This window comes from Pipistrellus kuhlii, unplaced genomic scaffold (genome assembly GCF_014108245.1).
Source record: "Pipistrellus kuhlii isolate mPipKuh1 unplaced genomic scaffold, mPipKuh1.p scaffold_m20_p_14, whole genome shotgun sequence".
Lineage (NCBI taxonomy): Eukaryota > Metazoa > Chordata > Mammalia > Chiroptera > Vespertilionidae > Pipistrellus > Pipistrellus kuhlii.
This window is the reverse complement of record NW_023425449.1, coordinates 47,900,426-47,922,546: the sequence shown is the minus strand read 5'-3', so window position 1 is coordinate 47,922,546 and position 22,121 is coordinate 47,900,426. Positions and strand designations below refer to the sequence as shown.

The following is a 22,121-nucleotide window of genomic DNA, read 5'->3' as shown; positions in this document are numbered from 1 at the left end:
AGGTTACAGTGGAGGCATGAGGGTCATGGCAGACGAAGGGACTATGACTCTTCCTTTCTAAGACATTCTTACTTGCACTGTCTCAAGGTGCATGAAAGTATTCTTCTGAAATGAGTTTATATTGATGGTGGCCAGCACTGTAGAAAGAAGGGAGAGAAACTGCAGGAGGCCCTGGGACAACTGCTGCCAGGGGAGGGACAGAGGCCCATGTCTTGCACACGGAAGAAAGTTGTGCTGAGTAGTGAGGTAATGAGATGCTACTTGTACCCATGTTGTAACGTGCAAAGGGCTGTCATTGGGCATTTGCAAGGACAGTTAAAATTAACCATATTTTGTGCAGAGAAACAGAACAGGCCAAGGTCACACAAATTGATTAGACCCAGGAATTAGACCTGGGGGTAAGAGGAGGTGGGCAAAGGGAGAAAATGGGGATGGAAAGAGACTTTACTTGGGGTGATGGGCGCACGATGCAGCGTGCAGATGGTGTTTTGTTGAGTTGTGCCCTTGGAACCTGTGTGGTTCTGTGAATCAATGTCACCCCGATAATTTTAAGTACTAATAAATAAATATGGAAAGGTGGGCTGCGGACAGAAGAGCTCCCTCGCAGCTGTTGTCAAAGGAAAACAGGATGGAGGAGAAGGATGGTGTTGCTATGGGAACTCTTCGCTTTGACCTTGAGTTGTCAGAGCGATGCCACCTCTCCAGGGTCCACTTCAACATGCATGGCAAAGAGAGGACTCAGAGATGTTCTTGATTCCATCCCTAACTGGTTTGGCTCAGTGGATAGAGCACTGGCCTGTGGACTGAAAGATCCCAGGTTCGATTCCAGTCAAGGGCATGTATCTTGGTTGCAGGCACATCCCCAGTAGGGGGTATGCAGGAGGCAGTTGATCGATGTTTCTCTCTCATCGATATTTCTAACTCTCTATCCCTTTCCCTTCCACTCTGTAAAAAAAACAATCTCTATCTCTATCTCTATCTCTATCTCTATCTCTATCTATCTATATCTATATCTATATCTATATTTTTATCTATATCTATATATCTATATCATCTATCTAGAGAGATGATATAGATATAGATATAGATGATATAGATATAGATATAGATATACAATAGATATAGATATAGATATAGATATAGATATAGATATAGATATAGATATAGATATAGATATAGATAGATATCAATAGATATTCTTGGTTCTTTCTTTTTCTTAATATTTTTTATTGATTTTTTACAGAGAGTAAGGGAGAGAGATAGAGAGTTAGAAACATCGATGAGAGAGAGGCATCAATCAGCTGCCTCTTGCACGCCCCCTAATGGGGATGTGACCGCAACCAAGGTATATGCCCTTGACCAGAATGGAACCTGGGATCCTTGAGTCCGCAGGCCAATGCTCTATCCACTGAGCCAAACCAGTTTTGGCATGGTTCTTTCTGACGCTTGTTCAAAATTGAAACTGGAGGTGAAGTGCTTCCATGCTCCCTGAAAATAAGCTGAAGTGCGTACCTCCTTCTATGCTGCCTTCGAGCACATCTTTCTCCACGTCTGAGGTCAAGAGCAGCTCCATAATTCCTCTGCTCAGCAGGGCCTGTTGAGAAAACAGAGTGAACCCCCTTTTCCTTCCCCCGTGGGACACCCGCAGAGCCTACCAGGGCCCGTAGCCGACTCAGAGGCAGCCAAGGAAGGAAGCAGGAGCACGGAGAGCAGCCGGGTTCCTCGCCTGGTGAAGGAAGGCATGTCCAGTCCTTGGCGAACTGCACCGTACTAGTTCTCCACCTGCACCGTGATGACGGGGCCTCCTGGCAGTACTGAGGCAGCAGAGAAAGGGGAAGTGAGGCTGCGGGTGGGAAACCCGGGGTATTGGGGAGGCTGGGAACCCTGACCCCGCTGGTGTGGGCACTCGGCTCCTAGCTGTTTCCTGACATGGAGGCACGCTCTCTCCTCTCCCATCTGATGCTCAGTCACCTGCAGGCCCTTCAGCGGCACAAGGAGTCCCAGTGCCCTAGTCTTTTGTCACCACACCCTCAGTGTTTCCGCTCCTTCTCTCACTAATTAGCTGCTTCAATATGAGAGCTCATAGCTACACTCTCACCTGCTAACACTCCCCCCATCCACTCGCCCTTCCTCTCTAAAACCAATTAAATATATATTTATTTTAGCCCCAACTCCAGCTCAGCACTCACCACACACAAACATGCATGCTCTCAACACACACCGAAGGCTTCATCCTGACCAGGCTGCAAAGGACACTAACCACCTAACACTCCATTAAGTCACAACCTGTGCTCATTCACATGCGACCTGTGCAGCCTTCGCTTTAAAAATAACACTTTGAGAAATTGGGGTGACCCTGATCAGCAAGGCTCAATGGTTGCACATTGACCTATGAATCATTAGATCACGGTGCCATTCCAGGGCAGGGCACATGCCCATCCCTAGTAGGGGGCGTGCAGGAAGCAGACAATCAATGATTCTCATCACTGATGCTTCTCTGTCCCTCCCTCTTCCTCTCTGAATCAATAAATATATATATTTGGAGGGGGGAAATATATATATATTTATTTATTTATTTATTTATTTATATATATATTTATTTATTTATATATATATATATATATATATATATTTAAAAAGCATGGCAGGTTTTATTTTTTTATATATTTTATTGATTTTGTACAGAGAGGAAGGGAGAGAGATAGAGAGTTAGAAACATTGATGAGACAGAGTCATCGATCAGCTGCCTCTTGCACACCCCCCACTGGGGATATGCCTGCAACCAAGGTACATGCCCTTGACCGGAATCGAACCCGGGATCTTCAGTCCCCAAGCTGACGCTCTATCCATTGAGCCAAACTGGTTTCGGCGCATGGCAGATTTTAAATATACATTTTCAAGTTTCAAAAGGAAAATGTCCAGTGAGAATTGTACATTTTTGTATAAAAAAGTATACAGTGGATAGAGCATTGGCCTGCAGACTGAAGGGTCCTGGGTTTGATTCCAGTCAAAGGCACTTGCCCGGGTTGTAGGCTCCATCCCCAGTAGGGGGCGTGCAGGAGACAGCCAATCAATGATTCTCTATCATCATTGACGTTTCTTTCTCTCTCTCTCTCCCTCTCTGAAATCAATAAAAATATATTTTTTAAAAAGAACACATGCACACATATGCATGTGTGTGTGCATAAATAATTTGCCTCCATGTGTGTAGGAAATCTATGGAAAGACACAGAAAAGTCTGGTGCAATTGGTTGTCGGTCTCCTGAAAAGGTAACAATCGCTCTGGGAAAGGAGAGGAGGGGAGACTTTTATGTACCATAACCTTCTTTGTAAGCTTTGAGCCTTTGAGCCATGTGTGTGTAGTGACTGTTTAAAACAGCCAAGATTGCCCTGACTGGTTTGGCTCAGTGGATAGAGCATCAGCTTTTGGACTGAAGTGTCCCAGGTTCAATTCCGATCAAGGGCATGTACCTTGGTTGTGGGCGCATCCCTAGTAGGGGGGGTGCAGGAGGCAGCTGATTGATATTTGTCTCTCATCAGGAGGCAGCTGATTGATATTTGTCTGATTGATATTTGTCTCTCATCAGGAGGCAGCTGATTGATATTTGTCTGATATTTGTCTGATTGATATTTGTCTGATTGATATTTGTCTCTCAATCAGGCAGCCGATTGATATTTGTCTCTCCCTCCTCCTGCCTTCCTGTCTCAAGCGCTGAGCTTGTCTCCTTTTGCCCCCAGCTGGTTACTGCAGGACCTGGAGCTGAGACTGAGGACAGCTGACCAGGGCTTTGTCCAAGCGGTTGATCGGTACTTTGATCATCCAATTGCCAGAGTTTCTAACTCTCTATCCCTCTCCCTTCCTAACTCTCTATCCCTCTCCCTTCCTCTATCCCTCTCCCTTCCTCTATCCCTCTCCCTTCCTCTCTGTAAAAAAATCAATAAAATATATATATTTTTAAATAAAACAGCTAAGCCAAAACCTGTTTGGCTCAATGGATAGAGCGTCAGCCTGCAGACTGAAAGGTCCCGAGTTCGATTCCGGTCAAGGGCATGTACCTTGGTTGTGGGAACATCCCCAGTAGGGGGTGTGCAGGAGGCAGCTGATCGATGTTTCTCTTTCTTTTTTTTTTTAAATTACATACATGTTATTTTCAAAACTTGAAAGTCAAGAGCAAAACTCTGGCTATTAAATAATAACAACAATGTCAATACAAAAGTTTCTCTCTCATTGATGTTTCTAACTCTATCCCTCTCCCTTTCTCTATGTAAAAAAATCAATAAAAATATTTTTTAAATAAAAATAAAACAGCCAAGTTCACTTAGGAATAGAAATAAGCAGTAGAAAGAGCAGTGAGCCTAGAGAAAGTGCCATTATACACCCACGCTCTCTGCTCTGGGGGTCCTGGCTGGTGTGATGCTTATGCTCCCGGAAGCCCTGGGGCGAAGGTGAACTTAGATGAGGGTCTAGAGCACATGTGTCAAACACAAGGCCCTCGGGCCAAATCCGTCCCGCCAGGCCTTGCAATGTGGCCTGCACCGCGCTGTCATCACTGCACTCCGCTGCGTTTCCATCACAATAACAGTTTATGACTGTTCAGTAAACCATTCGGCCCATGATTTAGGCTGTATTTTAGATTTTGGACCCTTCTCTGATTGAGTTCGACATCCCTAGTCTAGAGTGCAAGGGTGTCAGCTTCAGCTCCCAGAGCCTGGGCCGGCCTGCTCTGTGGCTACGTAGAACCAGCTGTCTCTGTGCCTCTCACTTCAGGAAGGACATGTCAGAAGGCCGTTTTACCTGGAGAGGAAGCACTCTGGCAATTGGATGATCAAAGTACTGATCAACCGCTTGGACAAAGCCCTGGTCAGCTGTCCTCAGTCTCAGCTCCGGGTCCTGCAGTAACCAGCTGGGGGCAAAAGGAGACAAGCTCAGCACTTGAGACAGGAAGGCAGGAGGCGGGAGAGGTCAGGCCAGGCCCTGCAGGTCACCAGCTGCTTCCAGAGCTCCCTCCAGCCCAGCTTTACATCTTCTGATCTGCAGCCCTCAAGTGGCCTGGAAGATGCTCTCTGGAAGATCCTACTGTGCTGTCTGACTGACAAGTGTTGGGGTGACCCTTTGCAGCTTAGGAGGTGCCACAGCTCCGTCAAGGCCCTTGGCGCGGAGGGGTAGGGCGGGGCCTCCAGCTGAGCAGAGCAGGGCATGCATGCTTTGCTAAAATATCCCTTCCCTCACAGTCAGGCCTCTGTGGCTCCTGAGCTGAATGGGAGAACACGCTCATCCCGAGGAACAGAGCCTTGACTGAGCCACGGGAAAAGAGCGCCCCCAGGAGCTGAGCCGGGGACTGCACACACTGGCAGCTGTGGCATGAGTGGGAGCATGCGCTTGGGTGCTCACCCTGCACCCAGCTGTCGGAGAGAAGGCAAAGGGAAGTGAGGGGGAACAGAGGAGAGCTGAGGTCCCTCGGCTCAGTGGAAAGCATGGTCTTCCATTAACAAAATAAGAGAAAAGCTGGCAGGGGGGTGGGGGGGTCAGAGCAAGTCCAGAGGTTGTCAGCACCCCCTTCCACCTCAGGGACAGGAAGGAAGAGCTGAGACCACCCCAATGCCGCCTCTTCCCACCCAGGCACCCACAACACCAGGACCCGCATCTGTGACCAGGACAAGGGTGACAGCGGCGCCCGGAGCTCACCGGGCCACCGCAAGCCTTCCCGGAGAACACGGGCTCCGTGCTGGCAGATTCCAGCTCTGCTTTTAGTGAAACAAACTGTCACAACCCTCCACCCACAGCCCGCTCACCTGCGCAGGCCGCCAAGGTCGATCTCGCTGCAGATGCAGGGGCCTGGACGCAGGATCACCCACAGCCCAACCTCCATGGCCAGCCGGACAAAGGCCCTGGCAAGGTCAGTGGCGGCCACTCTGAGGACATCTGAGCGGGGGTGGGGACAAGCCAGCACACACTGCAGGCTCTGCCTACCCTCCTCCCAACCAGAGACAGGGAGAGAGAAGGGAAGGCTGAGCCCCCACCCCTGCAGAGCAGGTCATCCTGCACCTGTGGTCACAGGCCTGAGGCCCTGCAGCTGGGTTCTCACCAGCTCCCAGCCCAGGACCCTCTGCACAGCCCACCGGGTCATGAGGAGGGGGGTTGTCAGACAGAGGACGGGGTCCTTGCCATGAACCTGACCCGACCACCTTGCTGCCCCCCCTCCTAGCACGGGTGGCAGCACCCCACTGCAGAGCAGGAAGGGCTGGCAGGGGACCAGGCTTCTCTGGGCTGCAGTGAGGAGGGCTGGGCTCAGGGGAGGCCGGGGCACCTGGGAGTAGCAGGCTCCCAGCTGGAGAGCACCTGGTCCCAGTGCAGAGCTGGCACCAGGGCCTGAGAACAGGCTCCACAAGCAGAGCTGAGATGCCACCATGGTCCCTAGTCAACCCCACCAGCCCTTCCTGCCCCCAGGCCCAGGCTCAGGCCCAGGCCAGGCCACAGAAGCAGCAACAGCACGTACTCCAGATCCAGGTTCCCGGAGAAGTCAAATGTGCCTCTCTGTGGCTAGTGAAGGTTCCAGGGGACATAGCTGTGGCAGGAGAGAGGGAATTGCAATAAGCATCTTTTTATTTCTTTCCTAACCAGTCCTAGGTCAGTCCCAAACCTATTTGAAAACCTAGGGTACTATGTTGGAGCAAGCGGAAGTTTCCATGGCTGTTACACCTGTATTACATGAACAATGATTGCCCTCAACGGTTCCTTTCTCTGCCACCAGTTGTGATCTAAGCTGTCAATAATCCTGACTCTAGATTCCTCGGATGAATGCACTAATTATCCCACTCGCCACCCATTCTTGGAATGTCCATTTAAAAAGTAAAGAGAAGGGGAGAATCCAAGATGGCTGCAAAGGTAAACACCTAGCCGCAGCCGCAAACAACAATTTCAATAAAATATAACTAAAATATAAAATGGACATTACCCAGAACTACAGGAAAGTCAACTGACTGGAAATTCTACAATGAGAAGCAAGGAGAAAACCAGAAGGAAGAGCAGAGGAGCTGTAAAAGCCTAAGGTATGGAGACACGTAGCGCCCGCGGAGAGGACAGAGCCGGAGAGGAGGGGCGGCTGAGTGCCTGGCTGGTGTTCCCTAGCAGGAAGGAGTTAAAAGCTCCGACTGTGCTGGGCCCCAATTCCGACTGCTCTGAACCCTAGTTCTAGGCCAGACCCCGGGGACTCAGTCTCATCCATAGGGAGCCGGGCTGTAAGGCGGAACCCCAAGGGAGCGGTAAAAGGAGGTCCCAGAGGCACGCACATTGCATGCAGAGAAGGGACAGTTGGCTGCGGGATTGCCCTGGTGGGAAGGAGACAAAAGCTCCCGACTGCTCTGAATACCACCTCTAACTCCACTTCCAAATGAACTGAACCCGTTCCGGGCTCATTGGGGGAGAGCCTAGACTGTTTGGTAGCTGGCAAAAATCGAGGGCACCTTTCTCTCAGACGTGCTTGCAGCGAGTACTGAAGGACCCTGGAGATTACTGAGACTCAAGAACCGCATAGGGCAGGGCTGACAGAAGCCAGGGCTGTAGGCTCCACCCTGAAACCCTGCCCCATCAGGGAAGCTGCGAAAATGCCGAGACAACGAAATAGATCACAAACAAAAGAAATGGAGGACAAAAAGTGACTGGATATAGAGTTCAAATCTACGTTTTTAAGGTTTTTCAAGAATTTCCTAGAAAAGGTCGATAAGACCTATGAGGATATGAAAAGGGATCAACTAAAATTAATAAGGAATCAACAAGAAATTATAAGAGATCAACAAGAAATAAAGAATACATTGTCTGAAATAAAAAATATTATACAGAGTCCTAAAAACAGAATGGACGATCGCAAGAATCAAGTCAAAGATTTAAAACATAAAGAGCCAGAAGACACTCCTCCGCAGAAGCAAGAAGGCAAGAGAATCCAGAAAATTGAAGATAATGTAAGAAACCTCTGGGACAACTTCAAGCGAACCAACCTCAGAATTATGGGGATCCCAGAAGATGAGAGAAAGCAAGATATCGAAAACATACTGAAAGAAATAGTGACAGAAAACTTCCCCCACCTGGTGAAAGAATTAGACTTACAAGTCCAGGAAGTGCACAGAACTCCAAACAAAAGGAATCTAAAGAAGACCACACCAAGACAAATCATAATTAAAATTCCAAGAGCAAAAGACAAAGAGAGAATATTAAAAGCAGCAAGAGCAAAGCAGATAGTTACCTATAAAGGAGCACCTATACGATTGTCAGCTGATTTCTTAACAGAAACCATGTAGGCCAGACGGGAATGGCAAGAAATATTCAAGGTGATGAATAGTAAGAACCTACAGCCAAAGATAATCTACCCAGCAAAGCTGTCACTCAGAATCAAAGGCCAGATAAAGAGCTTCACTAATAAAATAAAATAAAAAGCTAAAGGAGTTCATCAACACCAAACCAGAATTATATGAATTGCTGAAAGGGGTTCTTTTGGAAGAGAAAGTAAATAAAGATAAAAATTATGAACAACAAATACGTAACTATCAACAAGTGAATCTAAAAACCAAGGAAGTTAAAAAAAATCTGATGAACAATATTAACTGGTGAATATAATAGAATCAGAGGTATGGAAGGGTAGTGAACTGATGATTTTTGGGGAAAAAGGGAGAGGGGGATGTGGGAAAAGACTGAACATAAACTGTGCACCTATGGATGAGGACAATGGGGGGTGGGGAAAGGGCAGAGGGTGGGATGGGAACTTGGTGGAGGAGAGCAATGGAGGGTTGGGGAGGGGGGGAAGGGACATTTGTAATAATATGAACAATAAAAATTTATTTTAAAAAATAAAATAAAAAAGTAAAGAGAATGGAAAAACACAGTGTCTAGATATGCCCAATAAGTTATTGCTAGGAATTAATCAAAATAAGAACAGAGGAGGAGTTTCAAAACGATGATGGACATAGAATAAAGAAAGGTGACATCATCCGTGTGCACACATGAGTCCTGCGAGTCTGAGAGGTAGGTGGCCCTTCATCATAAAGGGCTCTCACTGGACAGGGCTCATCGGAAGGTGGATGTTCAGGCCGGGATCCTGACCCAGGAGCCAGAGACAGACACTCTCCCTTTGGGCAGCGAGGACCCGGAGGGCGGGAGGCACTCACGTGGTGACAGTGTTGAAGCCGCAGGCCTGCAGCTTCAGGAGGCGGTCCCGCCAGTAACCCCAGAGCACCCAGAAGTAGTGGATGGAGCCCCCGAAGATCAGGAACTTATGCCCCTCCAGAGTGAAGTGCAGGCTGCTCTCAGGGATGTTTTGCATCTGAAGTCCCACCGCGCGGTCCTTCAGTTCCAGAGGGGTCAGATGTGACCAGTTTAACCTGCTGAGAGAGAGAGAGAGAGAGAGAGAGAGAGAGAGAGAGAGAGAGAGAGAGAGAGAGAGAAAGAGAGAGAGACAGCCAAAGTCCAGCAGAAGACGTTCTTGCTAGCTCTGTCCACGCTTCTGATACTCTTTTCTCCAGAAAAGGAGATCCCTGACCCTCCTCCATCCTATTCCCCTTCCCCCAGGCAGACCTGCTCTCCTGTGGCTGTGGCCCAGAAAAGGAAGGTTCTTTTTCTCTTTATATGTTGCCTGAGGAGCAAAGCCTGCTGAGATCAACAACAGGAAAAAGACGCTCAGGATTCTTTTCCATGAGAGACGCAGGCCTCATCGGAATCGACGGCCTGGAACCCATCCCTCCAGGCAGGCGAGGGGCCCTTAGGCAGGTGAGGGGCCCAGGCACTAGGAGGCTGGGCACAAGCAGGGCTCCCAGCTAGCCCAGCCCCCTCCCTTCGTCCCCTCCCTCCCTCTGCAGCCCCTTCCAGTTTGGGAGAGACCTGCAGTCTTAGGAGCCTCTCAGGAGCCAGATGGGGCAGAGCCCTGGGGAGGCGGGGAGACGGGGTGGGCTCAGGCTTAGTGACCAGTGGAGACCCCTCAGGCATCAGGCTCAGGAAGGACAGGGTGACCTGCCCTGGGGCAGGGGACAGACGCTCTGAGGCGTGGGCATCACTAAGGTGCTGGAGGGGAAGAGCTCGTAAGGGGGGCTGATGCATCTCAGGCAGATCTGAGTGTCCAGGAGGGCAGTGGACCAAAGGGGCCCTGACCCCCAGGTAGGGGCAGATGAGTTACCTGAAGCACCTCAAGGAAGCTGGAGGCCAGGGCGCCGAGGTCCCATGCTGCTCCCACCAACTCCCTGCAGGGGGACCGGGTTCAGGTGCTCTGTGGGCTGGGGGGGGCAAGAAACAGGTCTGGGCTCTGGGCAGCGAGGTCAGCGCTCTGTGACCATGGGGCATGGGACTGCCTACTCCAGGGAAGCGAGGTGGGAGGGTCCCTCCTTAAACTGGGTGTCACCAACCAGCCAACTGAGACAGAAAGGCAGACCTGAGTGGGAGGGAAGGAGGACAGCTTGGCCACACCGTGTTCCAGAGAGATGGGGGTTGTGATCTGCCCTCATAGCAACTTGATAGCAAAGGGCCTGATTTTGCCTTGACATCAATAAAAAGGTGAGCGTTAACCGGTGTGGTTCAGTGGATAGAGCGTTGGCCTGTGGACTGAAGGGTCCCAGGTTCAATTCTGGTCAAGGCCATGGACCTGGGTTGCGGGTACATCCCCAGTAGGGAGTGTGCAGGAGGCAGCTGATCAATGATTCTCTTTCATCGATGTTTCTAACTCTCTATCCCTCTTCCTTCCTCTCTATAAAAAAATCAATAAAATATATTTTAAAAAATAAATAAAATAAAATAAAATGGTGAAATGGTATGCATGCCACCAAGTGCATAGGTCAGCATCACTTTATCAGTTTTCGATGAAATGTTCTTTTGCCTTTTGTCCTTGGAAGTAGCAAGCCTCAAGGCAACTGATGATTTGAACTAAAGCTGTTACACGAAAAATGTGGGTAGGAGGTGCTCATGAAAAAAAAGGAAAAGTACTGATAAGCAAACATTAATTAGTTGCTCTGTTAGGATAATGTTAAAAAAAAAAAAAAAAAAAAAAAAAGGAGCCCCAAAGTGAGGATGGAGGGGAAATACACCGAATGCCAAGGGGCCCTTTACTTATAACACCTCTCGGGAGGGTGCCTGTGGCCTCGGGGGCAGAAGTCTAGCTCTGACTCTGGGAATTGTATCACATGCACATTGATGGACAGGGAACTCCATTCTTCAGCCCCAAAGAGAAAGATCTGCCTGCCTAGACAGAGCCTAGGAACGGTCAAGGACAGTCCATCCCTCCTGCTGAAACCTGGACAGAACAAACTCTCTGACCCCAGTTCTGTGGGTAGAAAATAAAATCTAGGTCACTTGCAAACTGGAACAGCAACCTTCAAGATTTCAAACGTCAGAAAGGATCGTTTCTGCTGGTCCAGAAACTAGCGTTTTGGTGAGTCTTTAAATGACTTTGGAGATATATATATATATATATATATATATATATATATATATATATATTATAATTGGATCAAGTCAGTTGTTCAAAACAGTCAGACTCTATCTTCGTCCCAGCAGGCCCCATTTCTTGCGACTCATGATTTGGAAATGTTAAGTGCAGCCTCTGAAGGTGTCAGTCCTGTGCGACTCTGCTGAGTGGAGGAGGCTCTCAGTATGTGTAGCCATAAGGAGGGTGGTAGGGAAGAGAAGGATAAATACACCAACATTATTTAGTCTCCACATTACATTCTATTCAGTTAAATTAGCTTTCCTTGGCAGGGTATGTCAGCTCAGGAGCAAGTTCAACTACAGTGCTTGCATTGGTTTAGTGGTCAGCAAACTCATTAGCCAACAGAGCCAAATATCAACAGTACAATGGTTGAAATTTCGTTTGAGAACCAAATTTTTAAAACTTAAATTTCTTCTAATGCCACTTCTTCAAAATAGACTCATCCAGGCCGTGGTATTTTGTGGAAGAGCCACACTCAAGGGGCCAAAGAGCCACATGTGGCTCTCAAGCAGAAGTTTGCTGACCAGGGGTTTAGAATATGAGATTTTAAGCTCCTCCAACATTGTGCTGAAGCATTTCAATAAAATCATGCTGTCCACCTCTTCCTTTAAAAAAAAAAAAAAAAGTACTCAATTCCCACAAATCTGTTCTCTGTAGGACAGAGTGTCTAGTTCACTATTGGATCCTTGCACCTGAAAACCCACCTGGCATACAGAAAGCCCCCAACAAGGTCCTGTTCACAATGGAAGTGGTTGGGGCTGCTGCAGAGTGGGGTCCCTCTGACACAGAAGACTGACAGCCTGAGATGGGAAGCTCAGGGCTCAGGCTCAGGGAACAGTCTGGAGTCCTGGGAAATCGGTTTGGGCAACAACAGGAAACAGAGGAGACAGAACTGGCCATTCTTTGAGATAAAAAGATTAAAAGTTATTGGTCTAGCCGAGAGCTAGTTGGGTTGGCTCAGTGGATAGTCTCGGCCTGTGGACCAAAGGGTCCCAGATTCAATTTCAGTCAAGAGCATGGACCTCGGTTGCAGGCTCCTCCCCGGCCTGGTCAGGGCTCCTGCAGGAGGCAACCAATGGATGTGTTTCTCTCACATGGATATTCTGTCTTTCCCTTTCCCTCTTCTTTAAAATGGAAAAATATCCTCAGGTGAGGATTAACAAAAAAAGGTACTGGTCTTTGTGAAACTACTGTTATCAAAGTGGGGTAGGGGGGTCTTTTGCCCTAATAGCTGCTGGAAGTGGAATCTTTAGCTATCTGGAGAAAAAGAATTGCCTGAGACTCGCTTGTGTGGGAGAATGAATGGGTCTGCTTTATTTTTTCTCAACTTGAAATTCTCACGATTGACTATATTGGAGAGTTGTGGCATTTTTCAATCCATCTTGTCCTCAAAGACGGAGAGGAATGTTGGGTGCCTCTGGCCTTCAGGATGTGAGACTCTGGCTCTGAGCCGCAGCAGCTGTGCCCCCGGTGCATTGTGATGACACACTGGAGGCTGGGATGCTCTGTCACAGTGGGCCTGGGTGATATCTAGCTGGTCCTAATGGTGCCTGGTCCTGACGGCCACTCTCTGTGCTGAGTGTTTAGCAGGAGACATTGCTAGTTGTGTGCTGACAAATCTCAGAATGGGGAACCTTGCCTTGTGACAGCGAAGAAAACAGAGGACAATGGGCCAACACGATGTTCCCAGGTTCTTGTGGCTTCTGTGTGGGATTGGTACCAGGTCCTGAGACACCAGCACCCAGAGTCTATGTTGTTATGCTCCGCTGCCTTCTCGATGGTCTCATCTAAATAAAGTGTTTGTCCCTCACTCACTCTGACAGGTATTCCCATGGCACACAAAACTCCATGATGTTTCTGAAGTCCAACGCTAACTCAGATGACACTTCTGAGAACCCCTTAAGCAATTGGGGGCTAAATATTGAACTGACAATGATTCGTGCTTTTCCTCTGGTCTTTCACCAGCAAGGTGTCCATAGCTCTGTGTGGCGTGAATGCCTTTCTCACCAACTCTCCTGGTGAGTTTTCCTATAGAAAAAGCTCCAAATGAAAACGATATCCAGTCTGCCCATAAGGAGTTCTACTGGCGGTCTACCCTATGCACCAATGTGGGGAAGGTACTGTGGGAATTCCATCACGAACTTGATGCACTTTTAATAACGGCCACACGTTCCATTTCCCATGTGTAAGAAAAGATCTATCACCAGACTTTTCAGCCCAGCTGGTGTAGCTCTGTGGTTGAGCATCAATCTGTGAACCAGGAGGTCAGGGTTCGATTCCCAGTCAGGGCTCATGTCCTGGTTGCATATTCCATCCACAATGGGGGGCAAACAGGGGGAAGCCAACCAATGATTCTCTCTCATCATTGATGTTTTTATCTCTCCCTCTCCCTTCCTTTCTGAAATCAATAAAAAATACATTAATAAAAAGGATTTCTCAACTCATACCTTTACTTCTCTTCTTCCTTGGCATCTTTCCCACCCAGTACGACCACCCAGCAGTGGCTCATCCATACTTGGTACCCATCCTCCTCCCTACACCATGGCCCCTTGTCCACAGCAAGCAGAGCTACCTGAGGAACTCATGGTGAGCAGCCACCCATGCGCTGACCGTTGTTCTGTGTTCCCCTAGCTTCAACTGAGACCTTCTCGGGGGCACATCCTCGAGAAAAAAGAGCTGGTCTTCCGGTAAGGCCCCCTCCGTTCTGTTCTCTTGAAATGTTGTTCTCATAGTGTCTCCCTGGTAAGTCCACTTCACATGTAAGAAGCTGACAAGGTGAGTGTACAAGACATGCACACCGCCCTGGTTCTGGGAATGAGGGTTGAGTGGAAGTCTTCCACGGGCTCGTAACCAATAGAGGGAGACGTTTCAGAGAGACAGCACCCAGGACGTAAAGTACAGCCTGCAGAATGTAGTCGATTATATTGTATATCTCATTAAGTAATGGTTAAACCGCTTACATTGGAATTATCTTTAAAAAGTTATCTTTGATTACATAGATTGACAAAGAGTTGATTTACTGGTATTTTCTAAGTCATTAAGCATTAGCACAAGTAAGGCCAAAAAGGTGGATTTTGTTTTGAGAAACCAGTGAATGGCCCTGAAAATGAATGAAACAACTACACTACAATGGAGATTCTGATTTAAAAAAAAAAAAATATATATATATATATATATATATATACTTACATGATTATGTTTCTCTCACAGCCAATGTATCCTCCGATGAACTATCTTCCCACTGAGGATGCCTGCATCATCATAAAAGCGAGAGGTAAAAATCGCAGCTGCCAGCCTGTGCGTGCTTCTCCTCCTCCAACCTCTTTGTGAGGAGGCATTGAAGAGGTAAATGAAAATTAGCAAGCATTTCCCTGCCCGAGTGAGAATGACGTCAATGCTTATTCTACTAGGAGAGCCACTGCATCCTTGTTTACTCAGAGAACCAACAGTCCATCCCAATTCTAGTCTTGGTCAGCCTTGGTTCCTGGTCCCATGTGAAGTGTGCAGAGACACTCGTGGGATGTCTGTATTTGTGATGTTTACACATGGGACGATGCTGAGGAACACGGGGTTTGGGTCAGGCTGCCGGGATCCAATCGTGGCTCTGTGACTTAATCGCATCGGGACCATAAGCTTATTTCTTGACTGTCTATTAAATGGCGATGAACTGTGCACCTGTTTTATGAGGTTATTATAAGGTTGAGCCACATAAAATAAGTGAGTGTTTTGTTTTTTAAATATATTATTGACTTTTTACAGAGAGGAAGAGGGAGAGAGAGAAACATCAATAAGAGAGTCATCCATCAGCTGCCTCCTGCATGCCCCCCACTGGGGATGTGCCTGCAACCAAGGCACATGCCCTTGACCAGAATCAAACCCGGGACCTTTCAGTCCTCAAGCTGATGCTCTATCCACTGAGTCAAACTGGATTCGACCTGGTCAAGGGCGTTTTAAAAAAATATATTAAAATGGAAAAAATATCCTTTCTTTTTAATTCACTATTGAATTGGCTGTTATAGTTATAATATCCATGAACTGACTTAGTTTGCTTCATGCATGGAAAAACAAACACAAACCTTGCTAACTGTTTTGTGATATAAATCATCACATATTAATAGAAAGAATGTGTTTTTCCTTTTTAATTCATCTATTATGTACTTCGTGTTAGAGGATGATTTATCCATTTAACCATTATCATCATTGAATGCACAGTCACATAGATGAGACTGTTGGTCATGGGCATTCTACTATCTGGTCATCATAAAGCATAAGGTGGGTTCGTGTGCGGTGAAGAAGCCTGATATTATCTGCAAACTAACCGAAGGCCCCAAATAAAGGCAAGAACTGAGCCCATTGAGCAACAACCCCACTGGACACCCAGGGGTCTGAGGCTCCCCTGCCTCAGGCCCTGGTGCTCACAGCTCACCTCTGGACGACTGCTAGGCCAGGAAGGCTGGTGGGTGATCATGAGGATCCCTTATTCTTCCTAAAATGCCTGGTGGTGGTGGTGTTTCTTTACAGGCGACCTTCTAGGGACAAACTCTGCAATCTACGTCTGGTGACGAGTTCCCATGAGCACCCCCAAACCTAGACAGGCCCAGGAGCACAGGCCTGGGCCCTGGGGTGGGACTTCAGAGAAGCCCGGGGCCTGAAGCACAGAGGGGCCAGAGGCCCAGGCCCAGGCAAGGCAGGGCCTGCATCCTCGGCCTGAGAGGGGGGCTGGGCAGGAGTGGCCAAACGCAGGCACTCAGCACACCAGGCCCTGGAGCCCTCTCTGGTGTAAGAGACTGGGGTAGTACAGCCTGGGGACCCTCCCCTGGCCCACACCACCTGCCTCCACTGCTGCTGCCACCGCCGCCACCACCACCCCGGAGCTGTGGCACCCTGGGCCTCCGCTGCCGCTGCCTCCACCGCCCCCGCCCCCCGGAGGTGTGGCACCCTGGGCCCTTGGTTCAGTTCCGGTCAAGGGCATGTACCTTGGTTTTATGCACATCTTCAGTGGGGGGTACGCAGGGGGGAGCTAATTGATATTTCTCTCTCATCGATGTTTCTAACTCTTTATCCCTATCTCTTCCTCTCTATAAAAAATCAATCAATAAATAAAAAAAACCTTACTCAAGTGGTATTTATGTGCATTACCATAAAGTTTGAAAAAAAAGAAAAAGAAAAGTGACCATCCACACCCAGCCTCCCCTCCCGCTCCCAGGCAGAGCCAAATGCGTTCAAAGTGCCAGGGCTGTCTCTGTAAGCTCCCAGACACACTGATGCGGGCGTTCCGGGGAGGGTCAGCATGGGGGGAGACTTGCCGTAGCTGGTGATGTCGGACTTGTAGTCGTGAAAATGCATGGCTCCATTCATGAAGCTGAAGTTGTGCCTCCGTGGAACATGTAGAGGTTGATGGACTAGCCGGCCTTGATGATGGCCAACATGGTTTTCAGAACCTCTGCAGCAGGAAGGGAGAGGGGTGCGCAGTGAGCCTGAGTCTGCCACAAGCCAAAGTCCTCTCCCCTCACTCCCCAGCTGTTCGCCTGTCCCCATCCCTCCTCCAGTTCAAACCCCTAGCTGTCCTTCCGCTCCCCGGAAGCCCCTGTCATCCGAGGAGGGAGAGAAGTGGCCGGGGTCCCAGCTCTGGAGCGTGGGCCTTGAAGCTGTTTTTAAAATCACAGACAAGCCTTTGCTGGCCATGAGCTGGGGCGGCCTCTGCCTGCCCCAGACAGGCTTTGCAACGTCAGGAAGCACAGTAACTTCCCTCTGGTATAGAAAACTGCTGTTTAAAATTCTCTGCTATTGTTAGATAACCCCTTGTTCTGTAAACTGTCATTGTAAATGCTGTCACTTTAAGACAGTCTGTTATTCCATAAAATGACTGAGTTTTTTAGTTCAAACAGTAGAAAAAGTTAAAATGTGCCCTAACTGGTTTGGCTCAGTGGATAGAGCATCAGCCTGTGGACTCAAGGGTCCCAGGTTTGATTCGGTCAAGGGCATGTACCTTAATTGTGGGCACATCCCCAGTGGGAGGTGTGCAGAAGGCAGCTCATCGATGTTTCTCTCTCATCGATGTTTCTAACTCTCTATCCGTCTCCCTTCCTCTCTGTAAAAAAATCAATAACATATATTTTTTTAAAAAAAGAAAGAAAAAGAAAAAGATAAATGTAACTGACTGACCCTGCAACCTAGCCATCTAATATAATAGACTGAAATAGACTAATAATGGTAATAATTATGCCCAGTACAAACTCATTATGTATTCAAGGTTACAACTGTCTGTCACAATAACTCACACAGAGCCCTCTGTAATATCTGCAAACAAGGAGGCTCAAAAAGTATAAATATGAGACACTTCCTCTATGTCGGGACTCAGAGATTTGGAAAAGACACCTCCCTCTTGGCCCCCCACAAAAAATGACTCCTAATTAATTGGCTCATTAAGGCGTCTTATATCTTATTCTATGATTGACAATACAACTGTTACGCCCCCTCACTGAGACACAAGGAGGGTGATTCATAGGTAGGGACATGGTACTGACTTCCTCCCCAATCCTACCCTTATTAGAGAATGAACCAATGACATGAAGACAGCATCAGAGGAGAAATATAAATGGTTAATACACACACACACACACACACACACACACACACAATACACATCAGCATTGTCAAAGAAATGCAAAATAACAACGACCTATCAGATTGGCAAAAATTAAAATTATTTTCAAACTCAGTGCTAATGAATCTGTGGGAAACTGGTATTCTCCTTTAATCACGGAGAGTTAAGAATGGCTGCAATCCTTCTGGGCAGCCGTTTAGTAAATATATTTATCAAAATTTCATTCATGTAGCGATGGTATTGCTAGGAACCTGTCATTGGGGAAAATAGGCCAGGTGTGCACAATGGGGTGCTCCAGAACGCTCAGTGTCACGGTGTTCGGTTCACAGGACACACTGGAAGCTGCCTCAGTGCCCGTCTCTAAGAGACGGGAGCTGATTGAGACACAGTACCATGGACTTCTTGGAAACAGCGATGAGATACCGAACAGGACAGAAAGCTGCCCATGTGTGTCTCCCGCCAGCACAAGCAGGTAACCCGTTCTATGCAGAAATAGGCGTGACAGCCTCTGTCCACACCTCAGGGTGTCTGTGCACAAAGGGCTGCAGACAGAGGCAGAGCAAGAGCTGCCTAGACAACGTACATCACAGCACTGTCCGGGCTCTAGGCTTTTTATTTCTTCTTTAGACATTTTCTATGTTTGCTGGATGTGTGCCATAGGTATGTGTGACTTATCTAATAATAATAAAAAAAAATAAAAAAAATAAAAAAGAAAAACCACACACACATAATAAAACAATTTAAAAATCCTACTGTTGCCCAGCTGGTGTGGCTCAGTGGTTGAATGTTGACCTGTGAACCAGGAGGTCGCTGGTTCGATTCCCAGTCAGGGTACATGCCCGGGTCGTGGGCTCCATCCCCAGTAGAGGGCATGCAGGGGGCAGATGATCAATGATTCTCTCATTACCAGAAGCTCCTGTGGGACATATGCTCTGACAGAGTATAAACCAAGAGAAAAACAAAAAACATTGTGTTAAGACACCATATCCAACAAGAGGAAAAGGCCACAGGAATTGCCAGGACGGTCAAGAAGGGAAGTCTCAGGACTCCAGCTCTGAAGTGGGAACAGAAATCAGCTCGAACAGTCTTCCAAGAAAATGAGCAGAAGCATGCAAGATGTCTTGAGGTTTAACATGTGATGTCTTGGAACTAGGACTAGAAATTCAATGAATTCAATTGATTTTATAAAAAGTCACAAGTAAGCCCAGAATCAAAAAGCCAGTAGTTTCTACCGCCATCTCTTGTTGAAAGAATCTAGAGACACATGTCAAAGCATGGGCTTATAGGGAACAGAGAATCATGGCTATAAGCTTTAGAATATGATAGGCATAGATAAATCATAAATGAGCAACAGTTAAGCCTGTGAATATTTTCAGTATTAGATGAGAAACGCAGGCCTTTATTTCTTAAGTAATTAGGGACCATGTTAGGTTTTAGTTCAGTAATTACAGCTCCAGACTTGAGCTATACCTTGGTCTCCATTTTTAAGTGTATTTTTTAAAATGTATTTTTATTAGTTTCAGAGAAGAAGGGAGAGGGAGAGACAGAAACATCAGTGATGAGAGAAAAGCATTGATTTATTGGTGGCCTCCTGCACACCTCCAGGCTGGTCTCCATTTTTTCCCCCACTTTTTTTTTTTATTATTGTTTGAAGTATTATAAATAGTAGTACTGTTAACAAAAAAAAAAAAAATTGAAACCTGTAAAGAATTTTTTTTAGTTTATTTGAGACTGTTGACATATGCCAGGAAGCAGAACCTCAACAGGTTGAGATAATGCTCCAAAGAATGTCGGGTTACATTTCTCTATTTATACACTGAAATCAAAGGAGGGACATAGGTGGGTTACATGAAATTCATTGGTGATAGAGTAAGGAGGCGGGAGAAAGCAAAGCTGAGGGAAACTCCTGGGATTGGATAAAAAGTAAAATGATGGATGTATACTCAGGTGAGTGCAGGAACAATTAACATGATAAAGAAGGAATTTGAGGCCTCTGTCCAGGAGCCCACCACATTTGGTTGTGCCCCAGGGGCTCCAGAAAAAAGGGAAGTTACAAGTTACCCAGACATCTCACAGATATGTTATCTTAGAGGCAAAAAGGCAAATGGGCTCAGTAAAAAGATCAAAGTTGATCTTTGGGAAAATATCTGGGACTTGACTACCTACTATGCTAGCATGGGCTCCCCCACTCACACCGGCAGCATGGCGGAAGAGAGAATTTCTCCCAGTCCACGCGTTTTACTCTGGTCGGTGGTGATGTCACTGCCTCGGCTAGCCCTGATTGGTTGGGTGAGGGCTAGGGATAACTCCGCCCTGCTGGGCGGAGTTGGGAGCTCATCCTCGCCCCGCCCTGCCCTCTCAATAGCACCATGTGGGCTTCAATGCTTCTGAGCTTTTCCTAGTGTTCCCAGAACCTAGATGCCAGGTACTTGAGTCTTATTATAGAAATAAGCACTGAACTTATTATATTATCAGTCAGTCCAGCTTATTGAAAAGAGCCTGCATACAGAGAGTTGAACGAAAGAGAGCCAATCTCCTTGAAGGTTTTGTGGATGGATTATATAGGGGGCCTTGGGATGGGTGTAGGGCTTGGGAATGAGGTCAGTTGTTCCACAATCGTCATCGGGTTGTAGTTGATCCCCGAGTAGTCACAAGGTGTTTTCCAGTCAGGGGACCACCTAAATAAAGGCCTGTAAAATGTTTGCACAGCCCTATCAGTGTGCTTAGTAAGACAGGAGGTTATGGCTCTACCTATGAGCCAGGTTATGTTCCATTCCTGGTCAGGACACATGCCCAGGTTGCAGGCTCAACCCCTGGTAGGGGTGTGCAGGAAGCAGCCGATCCACTGATATTTCTCATCATTGATATTTCTCTCTCTCCTTCTCTCTCTGAAATCAATAAAAATAATTTTTAAAAGTAATAATGCTTGCAAATATTCTAGTTGTCATCTAATGGGCAAAAAACTATTTTTTAGAACATGATGTTAAGAAAGGATGTAATTGTTGTACACTCGTTCCTTAAGTTTAAGGATGAGGTTAGGTTGATTTCAACAACGGCACTTTACCAAAAGCAACAAATCAGAACTGTAAGCTCTGGTCACGACGGAATTAAAGTTACCTCCGATCGCGCTCACTTCGCACAGGTTTCCCACACTCAATAGTGAAAGCTCCCCGGGCGAGCATGGGCTCCCGCCCCTGCGAGGGCAGGCCGGGCGGCGGGAGGCACCCCGCGCTGTCCACCAGCGGCGGGACACCTGGGAGGAGGCTGCGGGCCCGCAGACAGGCTGCTGGGAAAGCGGCCGTCCCGTGCCGCCAAGCAAACAAATGGCACCTGGGAGCCACTGGCCGGGCCCTTGCTTTTTCTAAGCCCCGCACCGGAAGCAAGTGCAAGGCGAGGTTCAAGGCTGCCGTAAAGGCAGCGAAGCCCCGGGCGCGGAGGCGCCGACTTCCGGCTCCGCCACCCGCCCGGCGGGAAAGTGCGCGGTCGGTTGGAGCGGCCTGGCCCCGCCCTGCGGGCCGCACTTCCGGGAGGCGTGTTCCGGGCGGGCGGACCCAGCGCCGGCGCCGGTTGAGACACCTTCCGCGTCCATGGAGGCGCCGGGGCAGGCGGAGGTGGAGAATGAGGACGGCGACAGCAACTGTGGGGACCTGTGCTGCATGGACAAAGGCCTGCGGAGGTGAAGGGCGCGCCGGCCGGGCGGCGGCGCCGACCCGCCCCGACACCGCATGCTCCCGCCCTCCCAGCTCCTGGTGGCCGCCCCGCCGAGGGGTCCCTGTCCCTTGAGTTATGCCCGTCTCTGCGCTGCCCCTTCTCTGACCCTAGCCCCGCGGTCACCTCCCGGCTCCAGTCGCCCTTTGCAGAGCCCGCGACACAGGCGTTCACGTGCTTCTTGCAAGTACTGAGCTAACCCTTCTGAGTCCCCCCCCGAATGTGGAGCCAGTGCCATGCCCTTGCTTCCATCCTTTGCATCCCAGCCCACACTGGGAGCACCTGGCCTGTCCCGGTGCCTGACTGCCCCCGCGCACCTCGCAGCCCTTCCTCTACCTTTTCCC

The 22,121-nt window shown here is 48.2% G+C and overlaps 1 protein-coding gene and 1 pseudogene across 6 annotated transcripts in view; one reads left to right on the top strand and one right to left on the bottom strand.

Moving 5' to 3' along the window:
* Positions 1-360: 360 nt before the first annotated feature.
* On the bottom strand, positions 361-12,173 carry LOC118718598 (annotated as a pseudogene).
* A 9,368-nt stretch (positions 12,174-21,541) lies between these two features.
* The window catches only part of LRRCC1 (leucine rich repeat and coiled-coil centrosomal protein 1), a 29,334-nt gene continuing 28,754 nt past the window's right edge, over positions 21,542-22,121 (top strand). For 2 of the 6 annotated variants that reach the window (XM_036437370.2, XM_036437366.2), the window contains exon 1: positions 21,604-21,745. In XM_036437370.2, the coding sequence (XP_036293263.1) occupies positions 21,688-21,745 (58 nt within the window). In that variant the 5' untranslated portion in view covers positions 21,604-21,687. Of the gene's footprint in view, positions 21,746-22,121 lie in introns of all 6 variants that reach the window. The other 4 variants (XM_036437359.2, XM_036437362.2, XM_036437368.2 and 1 more) reach the window with 4 other exon arrangements.